Below are 22,463 nucleotides of genomic sequence, written 5' to 3' on the forward strand. Positions count from 1 at the left end.
CCGCCATCATGGAAGGGTGTCCGTGCCGTACAGCGGAAGAAGCTGTTGCCTCCCGCCTCAGGCAGCAGAACAGTGGGGCTGCCCTGGGAGGAGGTGGCTCGCTCTTCTGTGGGCAGACTTCCTGATGCACGGAGGTCTTCCGGAGTTAGGCACTGAGGGGTTCCCAGGGGCATGGCAAGGTTGCAGAGAGGAGCCTTCTCAGGGCGATACTATGGAGTATTGCAGAAGGGGTGCAGTGCAGATGGAGCGGTACTGTACCCTCCTGGGAGATACCATCAGGAGAGAGGTTTTGGGGCGGGAGCGACGGGATAAGGCAGAGGAGTGGGGCGTGAAGGTCTAAATGTGTCCATAATTTCAATCAGACCCTACATGGGTCACTGCAACTAAAATAATATTTGGTGTCAATAAGAAATAATTTTAAATTGATATGGCCAATGGTTGTTTTCTCTGACCGATGTAAGGTTAAGAACCTGACTAGTATCCACGAGGATGCGGGTTCCATCCCTGGACCTCGCTCAGTGAGTGGGTCAGGGTTCCGGCATTGCTGTGAGTGGTGGTGTAGGTCACAGATGCGGCTCGGATCTGGTGTTGCTGTGCCTGTGGTGTAGGCTGGCAGCTGCAGCTCCGATTGACCCCTAGCCTGGGAAATTCCCTACGTGGCAGGTGTGTGTGGCCCTAAAAAGAAAAGAAAAAAATCCAGCTCACATACCTCCTGTGGGAAACCTTTGCTGACAGTGGTAGGAGACTCCATGTCAGCTGAAGGCCCTTGTGACCCACCAGGTCCTATTTAAAAGGACCTAGCCCCGAGCTCTGGTGTTCTTTATATCTTTGGGCTCTCAAATCAGTCACATCATTTTGAGGCCCCAGTTCAACATTCTGGATGGTAGAGGGCCAGACTCCATCATTACCCAATGGGAGTGTGAAATTTTTCCATTAAAAAACTGGGTATAAAATAGGAGTTCCTGCTGTGGCACAGAGGGATAAGGAGCCAGCATTGCTGCAGCATAGGTCACAGCTGTGGCTCAGATTTGATTCCTGGCCCGGGAACTTCCATATGCCACTGATGTGGCCAAAAAAGGAAAAAAAAAAAAAAAAAAAAAGCTGGGTGTAAAATAAATAAGGTATCATTACTTTCTATCTATTGACACATGTAAATGGTTGTGGCTGTTGGTCCGGAGGGCCCCGCTCAGTAAATATCGTAATGTTTCACCTACTAAAGGAAGGCATGCAAGACAAGACTGATCAGAAGACCCTGGGTGTTCCCGTCATGGCTTGGTGGTTAACGAACTGGACTAGTATCCATGAGGATGCGGGTTCGATCCCTGGTCTCCCTCAGTGGGTTAAGGATCCAGCGTTGCTGTGAGCTCTGGTGTAGGTAGGTCACAGACGAGGCTGGGATCCCACGTGGCTGTGGCTGTGGCTGTGGCTGGCAGCTGTATCTCCACTTCGACCCTAGCCTGGGAACCTCCATATGCTGCAGGTGCGGCCCAAAAAAGACAAAAGACAAAAAAAAAAAAAAAGAAAAAAAAATAGAAGATGACTGTGGATATCACTCCTTGCATCTACTGTAGGACAAGGAAGAGCTCATCATTACGTCATTCATTGCAGATACGAAAATATTCTGACCTTGTGTTCTGCCTTGGCTTCAGCCAGATGCCCACAAAAATATGAGGATTCAAGACTGGGCCACTTCAGGGTTCGTGGCAGTCAGGGGTAATGTTTTAAAGGAAATTCATCTTCCTATTTAATGTGGGACACCCCCACCATTTACTACTCACACCACTCTGCTCTATCCACCCCCCTTAAGCAGTTATCACCTTTTAACAAACAGTGCTTATTGCTTCTCTTTCCCACGAGGATGTCAGGTTCACAAAGCTAGGGGACTTGGGAGCTATTTTGTTTGACCAAACATCAAGTAGCAAGAGCAGTGACTGGTGATCAATACATATTTGCTGAATGAACAAATACGGTCTTACATATGTAGATGTTCTCCCTCTCTAGTATTTCCTGCATTACTCATACCAAATCAATTTTCTAATTAGTCTTGTCATCCAGAAATGGTTGCGGAGCCTTTTGGAGGGACTAGTTAATCTTTGAAGAACATGAATCCAAGAAAAGATACATACATGGTTGGGTCACTTTGCTGTGCAGCAGAAATTGGCACAGTACTGTAAATCAACTATACTTTTTTGGGGTCTTTTTTTGTTTGTTTTGTTTTTATATAATGATTTTTTTTTCCATTATAGCTGGTTTACAGTGTTCTGTCAGTTTTCTACTGTACAGCAAGGTGACCCAGTTACAGATACATGTAGAGATTCTTTTTTTCTCACATTATCATACTTCATCATAAGTGACTAGATATAGTTCCCAGTGCTACACAGTAGGAGCTCATTGCTCATCTGTCTTTTTTTTTTTTTTTTAATTTAGGGCCACACCCAAGGCATATGGAGGTTCCCAGGCTAGGGGTCTAATGGGAACTGTAGCCGCCAGCCTAGGCCAGAGCCACAGCAACACACGATCCAACCTGCATCTGTGACCTACACCACAGCTCATGGCAACGTCAGATCCTTAACCCGCTGAGCGAGGCCAGGGTTTGAACCCTCGTCCTCGTGGATGCTAGTTGGGCTTGCTAATCTCTGAGCCATCACAGGACCCCTTAAATCAACTATACTTTAATAATAAAAAAGAATACAGAAATGAATCCAGCGTATGTGTTTTGCTGCTCACCACATGTGTGGTAAAGATACTAAAAATAAATCAGTTGATCACACCACATATGTGAGAAGCAGAAATCACCGCAGTATCAGCACGAATAAATAAGCACACAGTAAATGAACAAGATCATTCCCAATAAAAAGGAAGGCTATGAAGAAAATGCAGGAAGGGCGAGAAGCTAGAGAGTTGTGGGGTAGGTCAGGGGAAAAACCCTCTGAAGAACAGACATCTGAGCAGCTGCATGGGTGGTGTGATGGAGTGAGCTTTGGAGCCAGAGCGCTTTTGGCAGAAGCCACAATACGTGTCAAGGCCCTGGAGCGCTTGCCTCCCTGCTCATCCCACCACTGGGTGGCATCTCTGGGCATCATCTTGCTAAATATTTTCTTACCCCTTTCAAGGAAGGGACAACACTTTTCTCCATACAGACTTTTCTCTTTTTTTTTCCTCCATGCAAACATTCTCTTTTTAAAAAAATTATAGTTGATTTATAATGTGGTGCCAGTGTCTGCTGTATAGCAAAGTGATCCAGTCATACATATTTTTATTTTTTCTTATGTTATCTTCCATCATTATCTGTCCCAAGAGATTGGACACAGTGCCCTGTGCTGTCCAGTGGGACCTCATTGCTGATCCATTCTAAATGCAATAGTTTGCATCTACTGACCTCAAACTCCCCATCCATCCCACTCCCTCCCCCTCCCCCTTGGCAACCGCAAGTCTGTTCTCCGTGTCTGTGAGTCCATTTCTGTTCTGTAGAGAGGTTCATCTGTACCATACGTGATATCCTATGGTATCTGTCTTTCTCTTTCTGCCTTACTTCACTTAAAAAACCTCTAGTTGCATCCATGTTGCTGCAAATGGCATTAATTCGTTAATTTTTTTAAAATGTAGGGGCGGCAGATGGAGTTTCCCTGGCTAGGGTTCGAATCAGAGCTTCAGCTGCCATCCTACACCACGGCCACAGCAACACACACGGTATCCGAGCCGCATCTGCGACCTACACCACAGCTCACAATACCACCTGGCTCTTAAACGCACTGAGGAATCGAACCTGCAAACTAATGGATACTAGTTGGGTTCGTTTCTGCTGAGCCACAACAGGAACTCCACTGGTGACTTTGAACATCTCTTCATGTGTTTATTGGCTCTATCTTTCTTTCTTCTCTGCAATAGTCTATTAGTCTAATAGTACTATTATGACACATTAACAGTGATTCCTGGTGCTCTATGAGACATGTATTCATGCCAAAAGTGCTTTCACTGATCCCATTTCTTCTTTATTCATTCAAAAAAAAAAAAAAAAAAAAAACAGACCAGGGTTATAGGGGGCAGAAAGAAAATCTGGGATACTCAGGATCCAACCCTCTAAGAAAGTAAAAATTAGCTCAGAGTATAAAAATCTGCTCTGCCATTCACAGGGCTGGGAGAACAGACACGGATAAAGTCAGATGGCAAGTGAACAGGAAGCATTTCCCCCGGGGATGTCCTACAGCCATAACACCATAAAGAATTCCTATTTTGAGTGACTCCCGCTTTCTTAGTCACTAAGAAACTTTGTTCTCTGCGATCATAGACTATTAGAAATTGCTGCTTGAAATGGTAGCAGTGCAAATAGAACATCCCACTCTTGCTGGAGATTCTAAGTCACTTAGCCACCAAAGAGCAGCTAAGATTTCCAACCCTGGTGCAGAGAGAAGGGGGCCCTAGACACAAAATTCTGTATCTTTCTCGTTTCCAAGGAAACAGGATTATGGGCTCACGTTACAGTCCACATACAGGCCTGCTTTGCTTTAAGTTTACAAACCACTGCTTCACTTACATTTAATCAGGACAGCACTGTTCCTCCGAATCCAATATAACTCTGTTTTTTTTCCTTTGTTTAGTGATCTACCCCATGGTTTCTCTGGTATGTGGTCTCCCTCACTGACTGAAAGATCTATCAGACCACAAATTAGTCCCAGATGGTCTTAGGCTGATTGAAATAGGACACCCGTACATTCCAGAGTGTCAAACTGAAGCCCAGAGGAGATGTGACAGAATGCGATCATCCAGTCAGTTCATACCTGAGCCCCTCAAAACTTCCCTTCCTCACCTGAGGATTCAGAAAAGGCTTCAGCGGGGCACAGAGACTTCTTCCTTTGTCAGGAGGATTCCCTGGAGGAGGAGCTATCTGAACTTGATTTTGAACGTTAAGTAGGCATTCCCAGGTGAAGAGCAGCAAGATTTCTTCCCTTTCTGCCCCAGTGACATCTCCCAGAGGGCAGGGGAATCTCTCGCCCTTCCATACTGGAGGTGATAAGGGGTAACAAGCTGGTTGAAGGGCAGCATCAGTCTTGCCTTAAAGGTACACTTGGAAAGTAAGGGCATTACTGCTACATAGATTTTGCTTTATGAGAAAATAAAAATAATAAAGTTTCCTAAAGATATTTTTATTGACCTACTGCATTAGATTAAGGAAAAATAAAAAAACCATTGGTACAAACTTTTATTCTAGCTGAGGTAGCTGGAGTGGGAGATAACGTAGGTTTGGGGAGCCACACCTCACAGCCAACCCCACAAGCCCAACAGAGGGGATTCTAACACTGACTTTTCCTCCCAGTGCTGTGTCCTGGGTGGCCTTGCAGGTCCCTGATTTTTTTTCCTTTTCTTTCTTTGTAGTATGTTCCAGGAGAGACCTGCAACCAGCCTGGCTTCTCCCCCCTCTTCTCATGCTGTGGTATCCGCCAAGAGATAAGAGCCACAGGCACATCTGCGTTTTTCCAGAGGGCCCCTCAGCTTCTCTGAACGTTATGACACAGATCCACTGAGTACAGATCCAAAGACTCCTCCTCCAGGAAGCCTGCCCAGAGAAACTTCCCTACGCGAGCTCTCCAACACCTGCGAGACAGCGCCCCTGCTCCGCAAATGTGAGTTTAGAGACGTCTCATCCTCCGTACGGAATGGACACTCCTCCAACATGGCGGACCCCATAGGGAAGCACAACATGGGCGCGGCCATGTTCGGCGCTTGATAGCGCAGCCGAGGGCCACCGAAGGCCCCCCCAAACACAGACTCCGTAACATCCCCATGTTGACGCTTGGCTGACCGCGGCTTCGAATGTGGTTTTGCGCGTGCGCAGGACCACGCCCCTTCGTACGAAGTCCCAAACCCGGAGAAGGGGCGGTGCTAGGGGTGGTGACCGGAAGCAACTGCGGTTCTCAGCCGAGGTTTAATAGTTGTTGTCAAGAGGATCTCGGTGCTCTGTACCGGAGGGATGCGGAGGTGATGGGGACCTGGGGAGGGTAAGTGTTGTGGAATTCTGTGTGGTCAGTGATGGAACCGGTTTTCTGAATGTAGTCGGATGACTCGCTCGTTGTTTTTTAGGCTTTCCTCTTTTCTCATATCAACATTAAGGTCCTAAAGTTCACTCTGAGACCCACAAGGTTTGGCGCATTATATCCCAAGTGTTTTTTTAGGAGTTGATCATTTTTATTTTGCCCATGAATTCTTTAGAAGTGCGTTTTCGTTTCACTAAAGTTTATCTTTTAAAGAGACTTCTAACCTTAGTTTTCTGTGGTCGGAAAAATGTCTACGTGAAGCTCATTTCTTGAAATCTGAGGGGGACTCATGGCCTAGTCCTTGGTGAATTTTTTAAAATAAAAGTTCCATGTATAATTCGAAAATAATATTTAGTCGTTTAGCTGTCAATTGTGTTCTACAAAATTTGTACTTTGTTGGGTTTGCTTATTCTGTTGCAGAGAAAGGAGTGATTAAGTTTCCACTGTGATGGTGATTTGCTCATTTCTTCTTCCTGCTGTCCATGATCCATTTTGAGTTAAGTTTTGTATAAAGTGTGAGACTTACTTAGATCGAGGTCCATTTATTTGGATGTCCAGTTACTCCAGCACCACTTGTCAAAAAGACTGTATTTCTTCCACTGACTTGTTCTGCACCTTTGTCTAAATTTGCCATACTTTTGTGGGGCCGTTTCTAGGTTCTCTGTTATGTTCCAGTGATCTATGTGTCTGTCCACTTTTATCAAGACTGTGTGTTGAATTTGTTAATACTGTATGAATTTATATGATCTTGTGATTTTTCTTCTTTAGCCTCTTAGTATGGGGGATTTTTGAATATTGAACCAGCCTTTCATTTCTGGAATAAACCGTACTTGGTTGTGGTTTATATTTCTTTTTTTTTTAATATATTGCAGGAGAGATTAGTTAATATTTTTTTGAGGATTTTTGCGTCTAGGTGCATGAGAGATACTGGTCTATAGTTTTCTTTTTTTGTACTGTCTTTGGTTTTAGTATTAGGGTAATACTGTCCTCAATCAGTGAGTTAGGAAGTGTTCTCTTATTTTCTGGAAGATTGTGTAGAATTTTTTCTTTAAATGTTTGGTAGAATTCTCCAGTGAAACCATCTGGGCCTGGAAATTTTCTTTTGGAAGCTTTTTGATTGTGGCTTCAATTTCTGTAGTAGTTAAATGACTATTATCTATTTAATATCATTCTAGAGTATCTATGTATTTAATTGTGGCTAAGTTGGGGAGGTCCTCTGTTTTGTGAGGAATTGGACTGCTTCACCCACGTTTTTGAATTTATGTGCATAAAGTAGCTTGTGATACTTCTTTTTTTGTTTTTATTTTATATTGGGGTAGAGTTGATTTACAATGTTGTGTTAGTTTCAGGTGTACAGCAAAGGGATTCGGTTATACATACACATGTATCCATTCTTTTTCAGATTCTATTCCCATATAGGTTATTACAGACTCTCGAGTAGAGTTTCTTGTGCTAGTAGGTCCTTGTTACTTTTCTATTTTATGTATAGTAGTGTGTATATGTTAATCCCAGACTTCTCATTTATCCCTCCCCTTGTATTTCCCCTTTGGTAACCATAAGTTTGTTTTTGAAGTCTGTGAGGCAGTTTTCTGTTTTGTAAATAAGTTCATTTTGTATCATTTAAAATGTTTTCTATATATAAGTGACATCATATGATATCTGTCATTCTCTTCTTATTTACTTTACTCAGTATGGTAGTCTTTAGGTCCATACATCTTGCTGCAAATGACATTATTTCATTCTTTTTAGTGGCTGAGTAATATTCCATTTTATATATGTGCATCTTCTTTATCCATTCCTCTGATGATGGACATTGAGGCTGCGTTCATGTCTTGGGCTATTGTAAATCGTGTTTCAGTGGACATTGGGGTGCATGTTTCTTTATGAATTATGGTTTTCTCTGGATATATGCCCAGGAGTGGGATTGCTAGATTATACGATAGTTCTGTTTTTAGTTTTTTAAGGAGCCTCCATACTGTTCTCCATAGTGGCTGTACCAATTTACAGTCCCACCAACAGGGTGGGTTTTCCACACCTTTCTAGCATTTATTGTTTGTAAACCTTTTTTTTCTTTCTTTTTTTTTTTTTTCACTGCACCTGCAGCATGCACAAATTCCTGTGCCGGGAGTCAAATCCATGCCACAGTATTGACACACCAGATCTTTAACCTGCTAGGCCATGAGGGAACTCCATTTGTAGACTTTCTGATGATGGCCACTATGACTGGTGTGAAGTGATACCTCATGAAGTTTTGACTTGCATTTCTCTGATAATTAGTGAGGCTGAGCATCTTTTCATATGCTTTTTTGGCCATCTGTATATCTTTGGAGAAAGGTCTATTTAGATCTGCCCGTTTTTTGACTGGGTTGTTTGTTTTTTTGATAGGAAGCTGCATGAGCTGTTTGTACATTTTGGAGACTAATCACTGTTGGTCTCTTCGTTTGCAAATATTTTCTCCTATTCTGTGGGCTGTCTTTTTGTTTTGTTTATTATTTCCTTTGCCGTACAAAAGCTTTTAAGTTTAATTAGGCCCCATTGGTTTATTTTTGTTTCTCTTTTCATTACTTTCGAAGGTGGATCCAAAAAGATAACGCTGCAATTTATGTCAGCGTGTTCGGCCTATGTTTTCCTCTGAGAGTTTTATAGTATCCGGCCTTACATTTAGGTCTTTAGTCCATTCTGAGTTAATTTTCATGTTCCCTTTTCTTTTAATGGCTGGAGAATATATAGTTATATCTCCTATTTCATTTCTGATGCTGGTAATTTGTGTCTTCGCTCTTTTTATCTTTGTCAGTTTTGCTAGAGGATTATCAATTTTATCAATCTGTTCAAAAAACCAACGTTTGGTTTCATTGGTTTTTCGCTCTTGTTTTTCTGTTTTCAATTCCATCAATTTCTGCTCTTACATTTATTACTTCCTTCTGCTTGCTTTGGGTTTACTTCGCTTTTCCTTTCGTAGTATCTTGTGGTGGGAGCTTACCTTGTTGATTTAATACCTTAATTCTTTTCTAACATAGATATTTAGGATTATAAATTTCCCTCTCAACACTGCTTTATCTGCATCCCACAAGTTTTGATGGGTAGTATTTTCATACATGTGTGTATCTATATCTGTTTTTTAACTGTTCTTTATCTCATTTGCTATGGAGTTATCTATGACATTGGTCATTTTAAAGGACCAACTCTTAGTTTTATTTAAACTCCTATTATTATATTTATTTGATTTATTTAAGGTTTTTTAAAATTAATTACAACTTTCCTTTTTGGGGGGGTTGCTTAATTTTGTTTTTTTCTACTTCTGATGTTTCAGGCTGAATATATAAGCTCTTGTTTTATTTACTAATGGTATGAAACTTTTAATTTGTTGATCTTTGGGGGGAATTTGATACATCACCAATGTATGACAGCTGAGCCATTAATCTTGTAGCTTCATCAGCATTAACTGGTTCATTTTTATGGCACTGCTGAGGAATCAGCTGTTTCTGCAGACGTTCAAGAGAAAGGCCTTTTGAGAAATGTGCAAATTCCTTTTGCACATCTTTAAAAGCTTTTTTCACTTATTAACTTTTTCATCACTCACAATGTTTATCTTCTTAGGATTAGCGGTAACTGGTTTTGCTGTATTTTTAACCTTAAAGTTTTTGGGCTGGATATATGGAATACATTTTTGGACTTCTGCCCTCTTAGTTTGTTTTTGGCCATTGTTTTCAATACCCTTGTGCAACTGCTTAAGCTCCAGGTGACACAATCTGCATCCGTTGTATTTATTTATGTATTTATTTATTTATTTAGCTTTTTGGGGGGAGGGGGGCCGCACCCACATCATATGGAGGTTCCCAGGCTAGAGGTCGAATCGGAGCTGCAGCCGCTGGCCTATGCTATAGCCACAGCAGGGTGGGATCCGAGCCACACCTTTGACCTACACCACAGCTCACAACAATGCCAGATCTTTAACCCCCTGAGCGAGGCCAAGGACTGAACCCGCAAACTCATGGTTACTAGTCAGATTCGTTTCCGCTGTGCCACAATGGGAACTCCCTGTTATATATATTTTTAATGAAAAATAAAGCCATTCAAATCTATAAATTTCACTCTGTATACAACTTTAGTGCATTCCATGACTTCTGGTAAAAATCGTAGCGCTTCTGTATTGATTTCTAACCTTGATCCTGGGTTATTTAGGAAAGCGTTTCTTTTCTTTTAAAACAGATTTACTGGAGTTCCCGTCATGGCTCAGTGGTTAATGAATCCGACTAGGAACCATGAGGTTTGGGGTTCGATCCCTGGCCTCGCTCAGTGGGTTAAGGATCTGGCGTTGCCGTGAGCTGTGATGTAGGTTGCAGATGCGGCTCGGATCCCGTGTTGCTGTGGCTGTGGTGTCGGCCGGTGGCTACAGCTCTGATTCGACCCCTAGCCTGGGAACCTCCATATGCTGTGGGAGTGGCCCAAGAAATGGCAAAAACAACAACAACAACAACAACAAAAAAAAACAAACCAGATTTACTTATCCAGATATCTATAACAGACTTATTTAGGCATATTCAATACCATAAAATTCACCATTTAAACCAAAATCCAATGGTTTTTAATGCATTCACAGTGCTGTGCAATCATCACAATCTAATTTTAGAACATTTGCAACACCCCAGAAAGCAGGGGAGGGAGCGAGAGGGAGACACGTATTAGCAGACATTCACCATTCCTGTCACCCCACACTTTCAGCCCTAGGCAAGTTCTAATCAGTTTTCGGTCTCTATATATTTGCCTATTTTGGACATTTTATATAAATGGAATCATAAAATATATGGTCCTTTGTGACTGTCTTCTTACATGTAAAAGAATGATTTCAAGGTTTATTCATGTTATATATAGCATGTATGGGTACTTATTTTTTATTGCCCAATAATATTCCTTTTTTTTTTTTTAAGGGCTGCGCCTGTGGCATATGGAGCTTCACAGGCTAGGGGTTGAACTGGAGCTGCAGCTGCTTGCCTGCACCACAGCCGTAGCAATGTGGGATCCGAGCTGTGTCTGCAGCCTACACCACAGCTCATGGCAACACTGGATCCTGAACACACTGAGTGGGGCCAGGGATTGAACCTATATCCTCATGGATCCTAGTTGGGTTCGTGATCTCTGAGCCACAGTGGGCACTCCCCATATCTGTTCATCATTTGATGGACACCACACGTTTTGTTTGCCTGTCCTCTTTATCAGTTGATGAATATTTAAGTGGTTTCCACTTTTTGGCTACTATGAATAATGCTGCTGTGAATATTTGTGTACACGTTTTGTTTGTTTGTTTTCGGCCACACCTGCAGCATGTGGAATTTCCTGGGCCAGGGATCAATTTGTGTACACCTTTTGCAGTGGACATGTGTTTTTATTTCTCTTGGTAGAGACCTAGGGGTGGAATTGCTGGATCATATGATGACTTTATGGGTAGCATTTTGAGGAACTGCCATCCTGTTTTCCAGAATGGCCGCACCGTTTTACAATTCTCCCAGCAATGTATGAGAGCTCAGATTTATTCACACCTCATCCACACTCGATACTGTCTTTTTTGTTTTAAGCCATCCTAATGGATATGGCCTCCTACTGAATGGAACATTTTTGGTTTTGATTGTATTTCTCTAAGAACTGTTGATGTCGAGCATTGTATACTATGACCACAGAATATAGCTTGTCAATTCCCAACATTAAAACGTCTACCAGATCTTCTTTTGGGACACATTCTTTCTTTCTTTATTTTGCTTTTTCAGGCCACACCCACAGCATGTGGAAGTTCCCAGGCTAGGGGCTGAATCCGAGCTGCAGTTGCTGGCCTACACCACAGCCACAGCAACACCAGATCTGAGCCGCCTCGGCGACCTAGACCACAGCTCTGGGCAACGCTGGATCCTTAACCTACTGAGCGAGGCCAGGGATCGAACCCACATCCTCATGGATACTAGTTGAATTTGTTTCTGCTGAGCCATAACAGGAACTCCCTCATCCCATGTTTTACTTCTGTTGTCTTAAGTTCCTCTTCTTCTTTTTTTGCCATTTTCTTGGGCTGCTCCCGTGGCATATGGAGGTTCCCAGGCTAGGGGTCTAGGAGCTGTGGCCACCAGCCTATACCACAGCCACAGCTACGTGGGATCCGAGCTGCCTCTGCCGCCTACACCACAGCTCACGGCAACGCCGGATCGTTAACCCACTGAGCAAGGCCAGGAATCGAACCCGCAACCTTATGGTTCCTAGTCGGATTTGTTAACCACTGAGCCACAACGGGAACTCCAAGTTCGTCTTCATTGTGTATGATATTTTCCCTTTCTCAACAAGAATGACTTAATCTGTAGTGCCTGTATTAGTTGATCATGATGAAATTGCACCTTGGCTTAGACCTAGAGACAACCTTCCCTCCCTAGTTCCCTCAACAGGAGAAGCAGTTTTTACATCTGGATGTTTTTGGGGTAATTAAAATTTTAGTCCCAGGCTATTAGTATTTTCCTCATGACATCTCTCTTCTGCTTAAAGAAATTTACTTGACATTTTTATTCCAAATTACAGTCCTGATTTCAGCATCCATTGAATAGAACCGCATTTATTTTGAGCCTCTCACTTAAAAGGTACCATGTGGGAGTTCCCTTTGTGGCTCAGCAGTTAAAAACCTGACTAGTATCCATGAGGATGTGGGTTCGATCCCTGGCCTTGCTCAGTGGGTTAAGGATCTGGCGTTGCCATGAGCTATGGTGTAAGTTGCAGACGAGGCTCTGAGCTGGTGTTGCTGTGGCTGTGGTGTAGGCCAACGGCTACAGCTCTGATTCGACCCCTGGCCTGGGAACTTCCACATGCCGTGGGTGCTACCCTAAAAAGACAAAAAATAAAAATAAAAATAAAAAAGCAAAATGTACCATGTGATGTACCATTGAGAGTGTGAACTTTGAAGCCAGCTGTTTCTGTATGCATAAAATGAAATAATAATAATTACAGCAACCATAGATGACAGGATTGGTGTACAAATTAAATGAGGTACCTCCTTCTGCACATTACATGATTCCTTGTAGTAACAGTACTTGCTAATATGAATTAAATGTTTACCTGGGCCAGTGTGGTTTTGAGTGTCTTAAAAACATCATCATTTAATTTTCACAATCCCTTGCGATAAATAGTTTTAATTCGTTTTGGAAAAAACCAGAAGAAACATTTTTGTATTCCTATAGCTAGAAGTTGCAAAGCTAGAATTTAAACCTTTATTAATTTTAGTCTAGATCTCATGGTCTCATTCATATTCCTTTTTTTGGGGGGGGCTACCCTATGACATATAGAGTTCTGGGTCAGGGGTCCGATCTAAGCCACAGTTGTGGCCTACACCACATCTGTGACCAAGCCAAATCCTTTAACTCACTGTGCCAGGCCAGAGATCAAACCTGTGTCCTGGCACTGCAGAGACACTGCTGATCCCGTTGTGACACAGCAGGAGCCCCTCATATTCCTTTTTTTTTTTTTGTCTTTTTTAGGGCCACACCCACGGCATGTGGAGGTTCCCAGGCTAGGGGGCTGAATCAGAGCTGTAGCCACCGGCCTACACCATAGCCACAGCCATGCCAGATCCAAGACCAGATCTGTGACCTACACCACAGGTCATGTCAATGCCGGATCCGTAACCCCTGAACAAGGCAGGGATTGAACCTGTGTCCTCATGGATACCCGTCAGATTCGTTTCCACAGAGCCACGCCAAGAACTCCTCGTATTCCATTTTGATAACCAGAACAGGTGTGTAACATGGCTTTGTCTATTCCACGGTATCCAGTGCCCTCAGGAAGAGTTTATGGGGTGAATGCCGAGTGCCTGACCATGTGGACCCTGTCTTTCCAGGTTTCTTGGCGTCTCTGTGGAGCCCCTGGGCCAGACCCTGTAGTCAAGGCTGCAGGATCTTCCTTCCGGCCCCAGCAGCTTTGGTGAGTCCACCAACTCTCCCGGCCTTGGGCTCCAGGGAAGAAAGGAGTCTTCTGCAAGAAAGCCCAAGCACTGAGGCCCAGCAAGAAGATGCCAGCCCACCGGAGCTCTCATGGGTCTTCCCTGGCCCTAACTACGGGGGAACCTGACAGCTCCTGCGAGGTAAAGAGGAGGAAGAGGTGCCTTGGGGTAGGAATTCATCCAGAATGAAAGATAGTATCTCATTATTCTAATTTGTATGACTTTTTTTTTTAAAAAAAAAAAAACCAGGCAGCATAATCAGGGGATTTTTATTGGTTAATTCATTTCCCTTATGTGAATTTTCTTCTCTCCACTGCTGATTTGTTTTAGCCTATGGATTTGAAAACAGGTTTTTTTTTTTTTTAAATATTAAGGTTGATAACCCTTTTATCATTCTTGTCTATTTTTTAGGAATATCTCTTTCCACTTTGTAATTTGAAATAATTTCTAGTTTTATTCACAAGGGGCAAAAGATATCAAATCATTCTCTAAGTCTTCTTAAAGCAATGCCCCCTCCCTGCTTTGTTTCGCCTAGATTCTAGCTCCCTAGAAGCAAGGCTTCTTAATCTTTTTAATGGATTCTTTTTCTTCCTTTCATTTCTTTTCTTTCTTTCTTTTTTTTTTTAGTTTTGGATATTATCTGTTGACTTTCCACTCTGGAAGGCCGAGATTTAGATTTTCCGTGCAGCCCCTACTCACGTACACACTAACCTCTAGTTTTACGTCTAGTTGTCACTGTTTTGATCAGCTCTGCCATCAGTGTTTATTCCTGTGACTGTTTATAGTTGAATCATATAGTATCCATGCTGTGATTACTATTTTTTGCAGAACTTTTTCTTTTCCCTAGAATTAGTAATTTTCTGCTTTAGTCATTTCTTCGCTTTACTCCCTCTCTCTCTCTATATATATATATCTATATCTCAGAAATTCGACTCCAAATTCTTTCCAGTTGTTTAAATCTCTTCTCTGTGTATTATTCAAACATACTAGGTGATAATCATAGCGACTGTAATTATAAACACTCTTATAATGTTTACTCTGTGTCCGGCACTGTTACACCCACACTGCATATACTAACTCATCTTCATAACAACCTCAAGCAGTAGATGGCATTGCTAGTCCCATTTCATAGAGGGGGAAACTGGGGCATAGAGAAAAAGTATCGGGCCCACATTAACACAGCTAGTACCAAGGGTTTGCTGTCTCAGCTCAGGGCATCTGTATCTTCTCTTTGAAGAAATCTCTCCTGGACCTTGTTGCCTTGCTGAAAGGCTGGTCTGGTTGCTCTCTCAGCTCCACACACAGCTGTGACCTCGGTGTCTTCTGTTTGCCATCCCCCAGGAAATCCCCTGTCCTCAGGGGTACTCGTCGGGCTCGTGACCGCTGAGCCACAATCGGAACTCCCAGCCTATCTTTTAAAAAATATTTTAGGGCGTTCCCGTCGTGGCGCAGTGGTTAACGAATCCGACTAGGAACCATGAGGTTGCGGGTTCGATCCCTGGCCTTGCCCAGTGGGTTAAGGATCTGGCATTGCCGTGAGCTGTGGTGTAGGTTGCAGAGGCGGCTCGGATCCCGCGTTGCTGTGGCTCTGGTGTAGGCTGGCAGCTACAGCTCTGATTTGACTTCTAGCCTGGGAACCTCCATATGCCGTGAGAGCGGCCCAAGAAATGGCAAAAAGACAAAAAAAAATTTAAAAATATTTTAAAATATAACCTATATACAGAAAAGGATGCACAACAGATAGGTCCAGCTTGGTGTTTTTTCACTGTGTAACTCTAGAAAGTATCCATAGTCAGCATTCCCTAATCACCCTACTCCCAAAGATAAGAACCCTCCTGACTTTTATGATCATTGCTTCCACCGAGAAGAAAATCACCAGCCACAGAGTGTGAGAAGAGGTAGACAGTAGAGGACTTAATACTCAGGATGTATAAAGGATGACAAAACAATAAACAAAAGCAGACCACCTGGTAGCCAGAGGCCTTACTTGAATAGTTATGTAACAGAAGATGATAATGGAATGGCTAATAACACCTGCCACGGTACTCCATCTCACTAGTCATAGGGAAGTGCAAAAGTTAAACCACAATGTAATACCACTCCACTCCCACCGGAATGGCTACAACGGAGAAGCCTGGACAATGAAGCGTTAGCAAGGATAAGGGGCCATATCAACAGCTCACATACTCATTTCAGCACAGATAGCTGCTGATATATTAGCTCCTATCAGCAGGTCATGTGCCGCTGGTGGGAGTGTAAATTGGCACAATCTCTTTGGAAAACAATTTTAGCCTTCTTCATCAAAGCATCATATGAGATGACAGTTCTAGGAAAATCCTCAAGAGCAATCCTTGGCTCAGGTACCAGGATGCATGTATAAATGCTCCCTGTAGCATTGCTTATAACAGCCAGAAACCAGAAATAACTTAAATGTCTGTCAGTAGTAGAAGGGACACGTACACTGAACAGAATGTTGAATGAAAGAAACCAGGCACAAAAGAATTCGTATTGTTTTGATTTATGTAAAGTTTCAAGACAAGCAAAACAAAACCATGTTGCATAGGGATGTATGGTTAAGTAGTGAAACTTTTTTTTTTTATTAAAATTTTTTTTTATCAGGAGTCCCCATTGTGGCTCAGTGGAAACAAACCCGACTAGTATCCATGAGGATGCAGGTTCGATCCCTGGCCTCACTCACTGGGTTAAGGATCCGGCATTGCTGTGAGCTGTGGTGTAGGTCGCAGACACAGCTCAGATGTGGCATTGCTGTGGCTGTGGTGTAGGCCGGCAGCCACAACTCTGATTCAGCTCCTAGCCTGGGAACTTCCATATGCCACAGGTGTGGCCCTAAAAAAAAAGAATAATAAATTTTTAAAAATAATGGAAAAACAAAGTAAAAAAAAATTTTTTTGGGTCACGCCCGTGGCAGGTGGACATTCCCAGACCAGGGATTGAACCTTTGCCACAGCAGCGACCCAAGCTGCAGCAGTGCTGATGACAGGTCCTTAACCCACTGTACCACTAGGGAACTCCTAGGTGGTAAAACTTGAAAGCAAGTGCTTACCAACAGAGGCAGGAGAGTGCTTTCCATGACTGATGGGGAGGCCGGGAGAAGGAGGGAAAGAGGCATGAGGAAGCCTTCTGGGCTAAGTGCTGGCAACATTCTGTTTCCAGACCAGGGTGGAAATTAGGGAGGTATTTGCCTGGAATTATTAGTTAAGCCAAATATTTATGTGTCATATTTTTCTACATGAGTATTATATTTCATAAAAATCTTTTGAAAAGGAAAATATATGCTTTGCAGTTTTGAGCCCAGTCTACCATATAACCTTTCCAAAAGCAGCAACACACATACACACACAGGAGTTCCTGTTGTGGCTCAGCAGGTTAAGGACCTGACATAGTCTCCGTGAGGATATGGATTCGATCCACTGGCCTCCGTCAGTGGGTTAAGGATCCAGCATTGCCACAAGCTGCAGTGTAGGTTGCATATGTGGCTTAGATCTGGTGTTGCCATGGCTGTGGTGTAGGCTGGCAGCTGCAGCTCCGATTCAACCCCTGGCCTGGGAACCTCCATATCCTGCAGGTGTGGCCATGAAAAGAAAAACAGAGCAAAAGAGAAAACCATACACACATACATGCTCTATCCATTTTTAAACTTCCAACACTTTTCTCCTTTAACAATGAAGCTTGGTGATCATTAAATGTCAATAGACATAAAGAGTTGCTTCATTCTTTTTAAAGGCTGAATCTCATTCCCTTATATGGTTATACCACATTAGCTGGCCCCAGTTAAAAGACGTTTCAGATATTTCCAACCTTTTTGCTATCACAAACAGTGCTGTAGTGAAAATCCTTGTACATAAAGGAGTATGTTTATAGAGAAAATTCTGCAAGTGTAATTCTCAGGACAAGCAATATATATGCATTTTCATTTTTGATCCATATAGCAAACTGACCTTCTTGCTGGGTCATATCAGTTGTATAAGAATGTCTGTTTTGGAGTTCCCGTCCTGCCGCAGTAGAAACACATCCTACTAGGAACCATGAGGTTGCGGGTTCGATCCCTGGCCTCGCTCCGTGGGTTACAGATCCGGTGTTGCGGTGAGCTATGGTGTAGGTTGCAGACATAGCTTGGATCTGGCGTTGCTGTGGCTCTGGCGTAGGCCAGCGGCTGCATCTCCAACCTGACCCCCAGTCTGAGAACCTCCATATGCCACAGGTGTGGCCCTAAAAAGGCAAAAAAAAATTTTTAGGGGTACACATTCAGTCCATAACAGAGGTGAATGATTTTAAACAGAGGTAGCCTATTTTAAAGTTTAGGCAGTGAAGCAAAACTTGCAGGTAGAGGGAAAATGAGAGATTTGAATGCCTTTATGTCTTCCATTCCTGTATCCATGGACTTTCCTTCCTGTTCGAAAGACTTGAACTCTCCCCTGAGCCCCTCCCCCTCTCCTCCAGATGGCTCCTCTGTTTCCTATGGCATCACCTTTCCCCTTCTGTCCTGGTACCTGCCCAAAGCATATAACACGCAGTAGTATTTTCCATCTCCAAGCATCCTTCCTTGACCCCCAGTGCACTGACAGCTAGGGTGTTTCACCAGATAAGTAGTTCCTGCAAGTTCAGGGACAAAACCAGCTGTGTATGCTTAATGTCTTCTGCTGCTGGTTGGGTTTCAGGCCAGAAACTTGCTTCCTCGAATTGGGGTTGGGGGTCGGGATCCCTCCCCCTGCAGCTCTCCCTTGCTCTTCTATGCAGGTCCTAAGAGTCTGAGTTGAACCAGCTCCCTAGCCCTCAGCTCTTCCCTTATTATGCTCGAAGCTCCCATTCCCACTCCATATTCGACATCCTGGCCAGAATCTTACCTTCCTGAGGGTCTGTTATACTTTCTGTTTAATGTTTTCTTTCAAAATCCTGACAAAAGAGAATTGGCTGATTATAGATCAGTCTCACTTGTTAATACCAATGGAGCAATTATAAATGAAATACGTATCATCCATCAGAATCCAGCAGTGCCTTTAAAAAGCAATTATTCCGAGCATATGGTTCGGCATTACGAAATCTCTATATAATCCACCATGTTAACATAGCATCCGAGAGGTGTGATTTGATAAAAGTCAACATCCAGTCTTGATTTTAAGACGTATCAAGGTCGAGCATCCCACCCTTCCATTCCTTCCCCAGACTCACCCTAGGGATGGTCGCTGAAGCAATGGGGGTTCATTAATGACATCCAGATTCTTCATTTTGGATCATCTTTTTATCTCTATAAATTGTCCTCCTTTGTCTTGTTGAATCCTTTCCCACAATTCTCCTCTTCCTAGTATTAAAATGGAGACCTTGGCTTCCTTTCTCTTGGCACTTCTTATACCTTTATAAAGTATCTTCCTTTGTCTTGTTTACTTCTTTTGTCCAAGAATTCTCCTCTGCCTCGAAGGGAGACCTTGCTTCCTTTCTCCCAGCGTTTTCTGATACACCCTTGCTCATCCTTTTTACTTTCGTCATTCTGTGAGTCTTTGTGAATTCTTAAAAATTATTTTGTTGAAGTGTCATTGATTTACAATGTCGTGCTGACTGATGTTCTACAGCAAAGTGAGTCAGTTATACACATATATACGTTCTTTTTCATGTTCTTTTCCAATATGGTTTATCACAAGATATGTGAATGTAGGAGGGATGGATTGGGGGTTTTTGATACAACACATGAAAGATGTGTTTAACATTATGTCTTCTAGTTGTTAATGCTTCTTTGTTATATCATTCATGACATGCTCTATTTTGCCATGTTTTGTGTTCCTTCTGACGATTTGGAGTGGTTGGATTCTTTTTTGGTTCTTTAAGTGGATACCTTTGTAACGTTAACTTTATAAAATATAATTAATGTTCTAGGTGTTAAAACCATCTACTAACTGACAAGGTTTGTATACTACTATTTCCTTTTATTTGTTGTAAGTTTTCCTTGAACCCTATATTTGAGGGCTCGCCTGTTCCATTAGTTTGGGTTAATTCTTTAGGGACACAAATTATACGTATATTGAATTTCATCTTTTCCACATGTCTGTTATTTTTTTCTTCATTATACTTTTAAATCTTTGTTCATTTCCACTTTATTTTGTTTGAGGGTCATGATCCTCTCTTGGCCCCCTGTTATTTTGGCAGGAACTGTGAAAGATTTCATTTCTGTATCATGGTTTGTTTTACCACTTTTTTTTTTTTTTATTGAGGCTGGCCAGCATATGACAAAAAATTTTCAGAGCGCTTAAGCAAGTTTCTTTTCAAAGCCGATTACTGCAGACTAGAATCCAAATGAGGTCCACACATTGCATTTTGTTCCTATGTCTGTCAAGAACAGTGAAGGGTCTGAGATTTTATCCTGCTTGCAAGCTAACAAGTGGGCCTGTCTCAGTGGCCTGGATCCTGGCCGAAGACACGAGGCTCCTGGGCTGGAGAAAAAGGACTTTAGTACTTAAGGCAATAGAAGCCTGAGTCTTAGCCTGTTCCCTGAGTCCCAATTCCTGCAGGGTGACATGAAGAAGAAGGCCAGGTGACACCCGCACACACAATAGGTTGCTGAGATTACCCAAATCTTTTATAATGAGCAGTAAGCAAATATGTCCTTTACTCTGGAGGGAGGTCTAGTATGTTTCAAGGCTGCTTGCTGTGCCAACATCCTTGAAAAGATGGTCCAGAGCAAAGGGCAGTCAGTGCCTGCACTCACAAGATGCACAGAGACATGAGAGACCCATGGAGAATTGTCTCCCAGCAACATCCACCGCTTGTTTGTACACCGTCTTGCCTTTCTGCAAATGTTCCCATGCCTACACTCTTCCATTGGCCACTTCGATTAATCATCTGACAGAGGCTAGGGCCAAATTTATTATCTCACACAGCACTTAATTAAAGCTATTATCACCAGGGCTCCCAGTGGCAGAATAAGGCCGATCCACAGTATTTTGCTCAACCGTGACCTCTGGGGTTCCAGACGCAATCAGCTGAGCAAATCCTATAAGCCATCATGGCTTATCTTACAAAGCCAGGTGCTCTTCTCGCAGTTTCTATACTGGCCTTTCCACTCAGCCTGAGACACAAATCCAAGTACAGCAGGATGTATTAACAATTGCACAGATTCTGCCTTGGCCTTTAAGCTGAGGCTGACCAGAATGCCTTCCAGGACCAAGCTAGCATGGCCAATCACAATCAAGGACAGATTTCCTACCACCTTTTCTATTTTTTTTTCTCTTTATGGCCCCATCTGTGGCATATGGAAGTTCCCAGGTTGAATGGGACTAGCAATTGCTGGCCTATGCCACAGCCACAGCAACAGAGCAGCATCTGGAACCTATGCCACATCTTGTGGCAATGCCGGATCCTTAACCCACTGAGCGAGGCCAGGGATCGATCCCACATCCTCCTGGACACTATGTTGGGTTCTTAACACACTGAGTCACAATGGGAACTCCAGCTTACCACCTTTTCTAATTGGATGATCGTTATCATAGGAGTAACTGCTCTTAGGGTATTGTAAATAACAAGCCATTTCTCCCTCTAGGAAGCTCCTCCTAGCAACCAGAGGTGGCCTCTTTTAGAGTCATTTAAGGGCTCCCTGAACCACTGGTCCCCACCTTAAACATTTGCAGGTCACTTATGACCACCCCTGAGATGCAAATCACCATGTTTTTTTGGGGGGGTCGGAGGAGGCAAGGTAATACCTGGCCACATAGGAATACGATCTCAGAATGCCCCCCAGAAGAAAGTGTTGTTTACAGGTGGTAGGGCCCCCTAAGCAGGACCCACAGCAGTCATGGGACACAAGTTCAGGGTGCCTTTGATGTGGCCTCTCAGCCAGCCGATATCTTTAACTATTAAAGACAAAACTGAATAAGAAAGGACACCTCTCTATTGTAGTTGAGAGAGCACCCCAGATCTAAAGATCAGACTGTCAGCTGGGTCCTTCAGCCTTGGACCTGACTTCCACGGGGAGGAGTGGTCAAGTTACAGTGGGAGATTTGTAGGTGGGATTGTTTCTGCCTTCAGAGGATGTCTCAGCTGAAAAGACAGTGTTTGTCTCTGTGTCCAGCTCATTCAAGGGGCTCGCATTTCTTTTTTTTTTTTTTAAATAAAGGTGGTTCACTTTAATTTTTATTTTTCCCATGAAAAACGGGGACAAGATGTGAGTTCCTCTTTTTCCTTTTTTTCTTTCTTTTTCTTTCTTTCTTTCTTTTTTCTTAAATTTAGCAAGGTCTGGCTGCATCCTTCTTTTTTAAAAAATTTTATTGGAATATAGCTGACATACAAAGTTGTGTTAATTTCAGGCACACAGCAAAGTAAATCAGTTATATATGTATACATACATCCATTCCTTTTCAGATTCTTTTCCCATATTGGTTATGACACAGTATTGAGTAAACTTCCCTGTGCTGTGCAGTAGGCCCTTGTTACCCATCTATTTTATATATAATAGTGTATAT

General features: G+C 42.8%; 1 protein-coding gene and 1 pseudogene across 1 annotated transcript in view; one reads left to right on the forward strand and one right to left on the reverse strand.

The window, feature by feature from the left end:
- Positions 1 to 5,053: 5,053 nt before the first annotated feature.
- Positions 5,054 to 9,734, reverse strand: LOC125118020 (uncharacterized; annotated as a pseudogene).
- ZNF81 (zinc finger protein 81) overlaps positions 5,900 to 22,463 on the forward strand; it is an 88,312-nt gene continuing 71,748 nt past the window's right edge. Inside the window, exons 1-2 of the mRNA XM_047765707.1 lie at positions 5,900 to 5,996; positions 13,894 to 14,136. Of these exons, the coding sequence (XP_047621663.1) occupies positions 14,065 to 14,136 (72 nt within the window). The 5' untranslated portion in view covers positions 5,900 to 5,996; positions 13,894 to 14,064. The remainder of the gene's footprint in view (positions 5,997 to 13,893; positions 14,137 to 22,463) is intronic.

Source organism: Phacochoerus africanus, chromosome X (assembly GCF_016906955.1).
Source record: "Phacochoerus africanus isolate WHEZ1 chromosome X, ROS_Pafr_v1, whole genome shotgun sequence".
Taxonomy (NCBI): domain Eukaryota; kingdom Metazoa; phylum Chordata; class Mammalia; order Artiodactyla; family Suidae; genus Phacochoerus; species Phacochoerus africanus.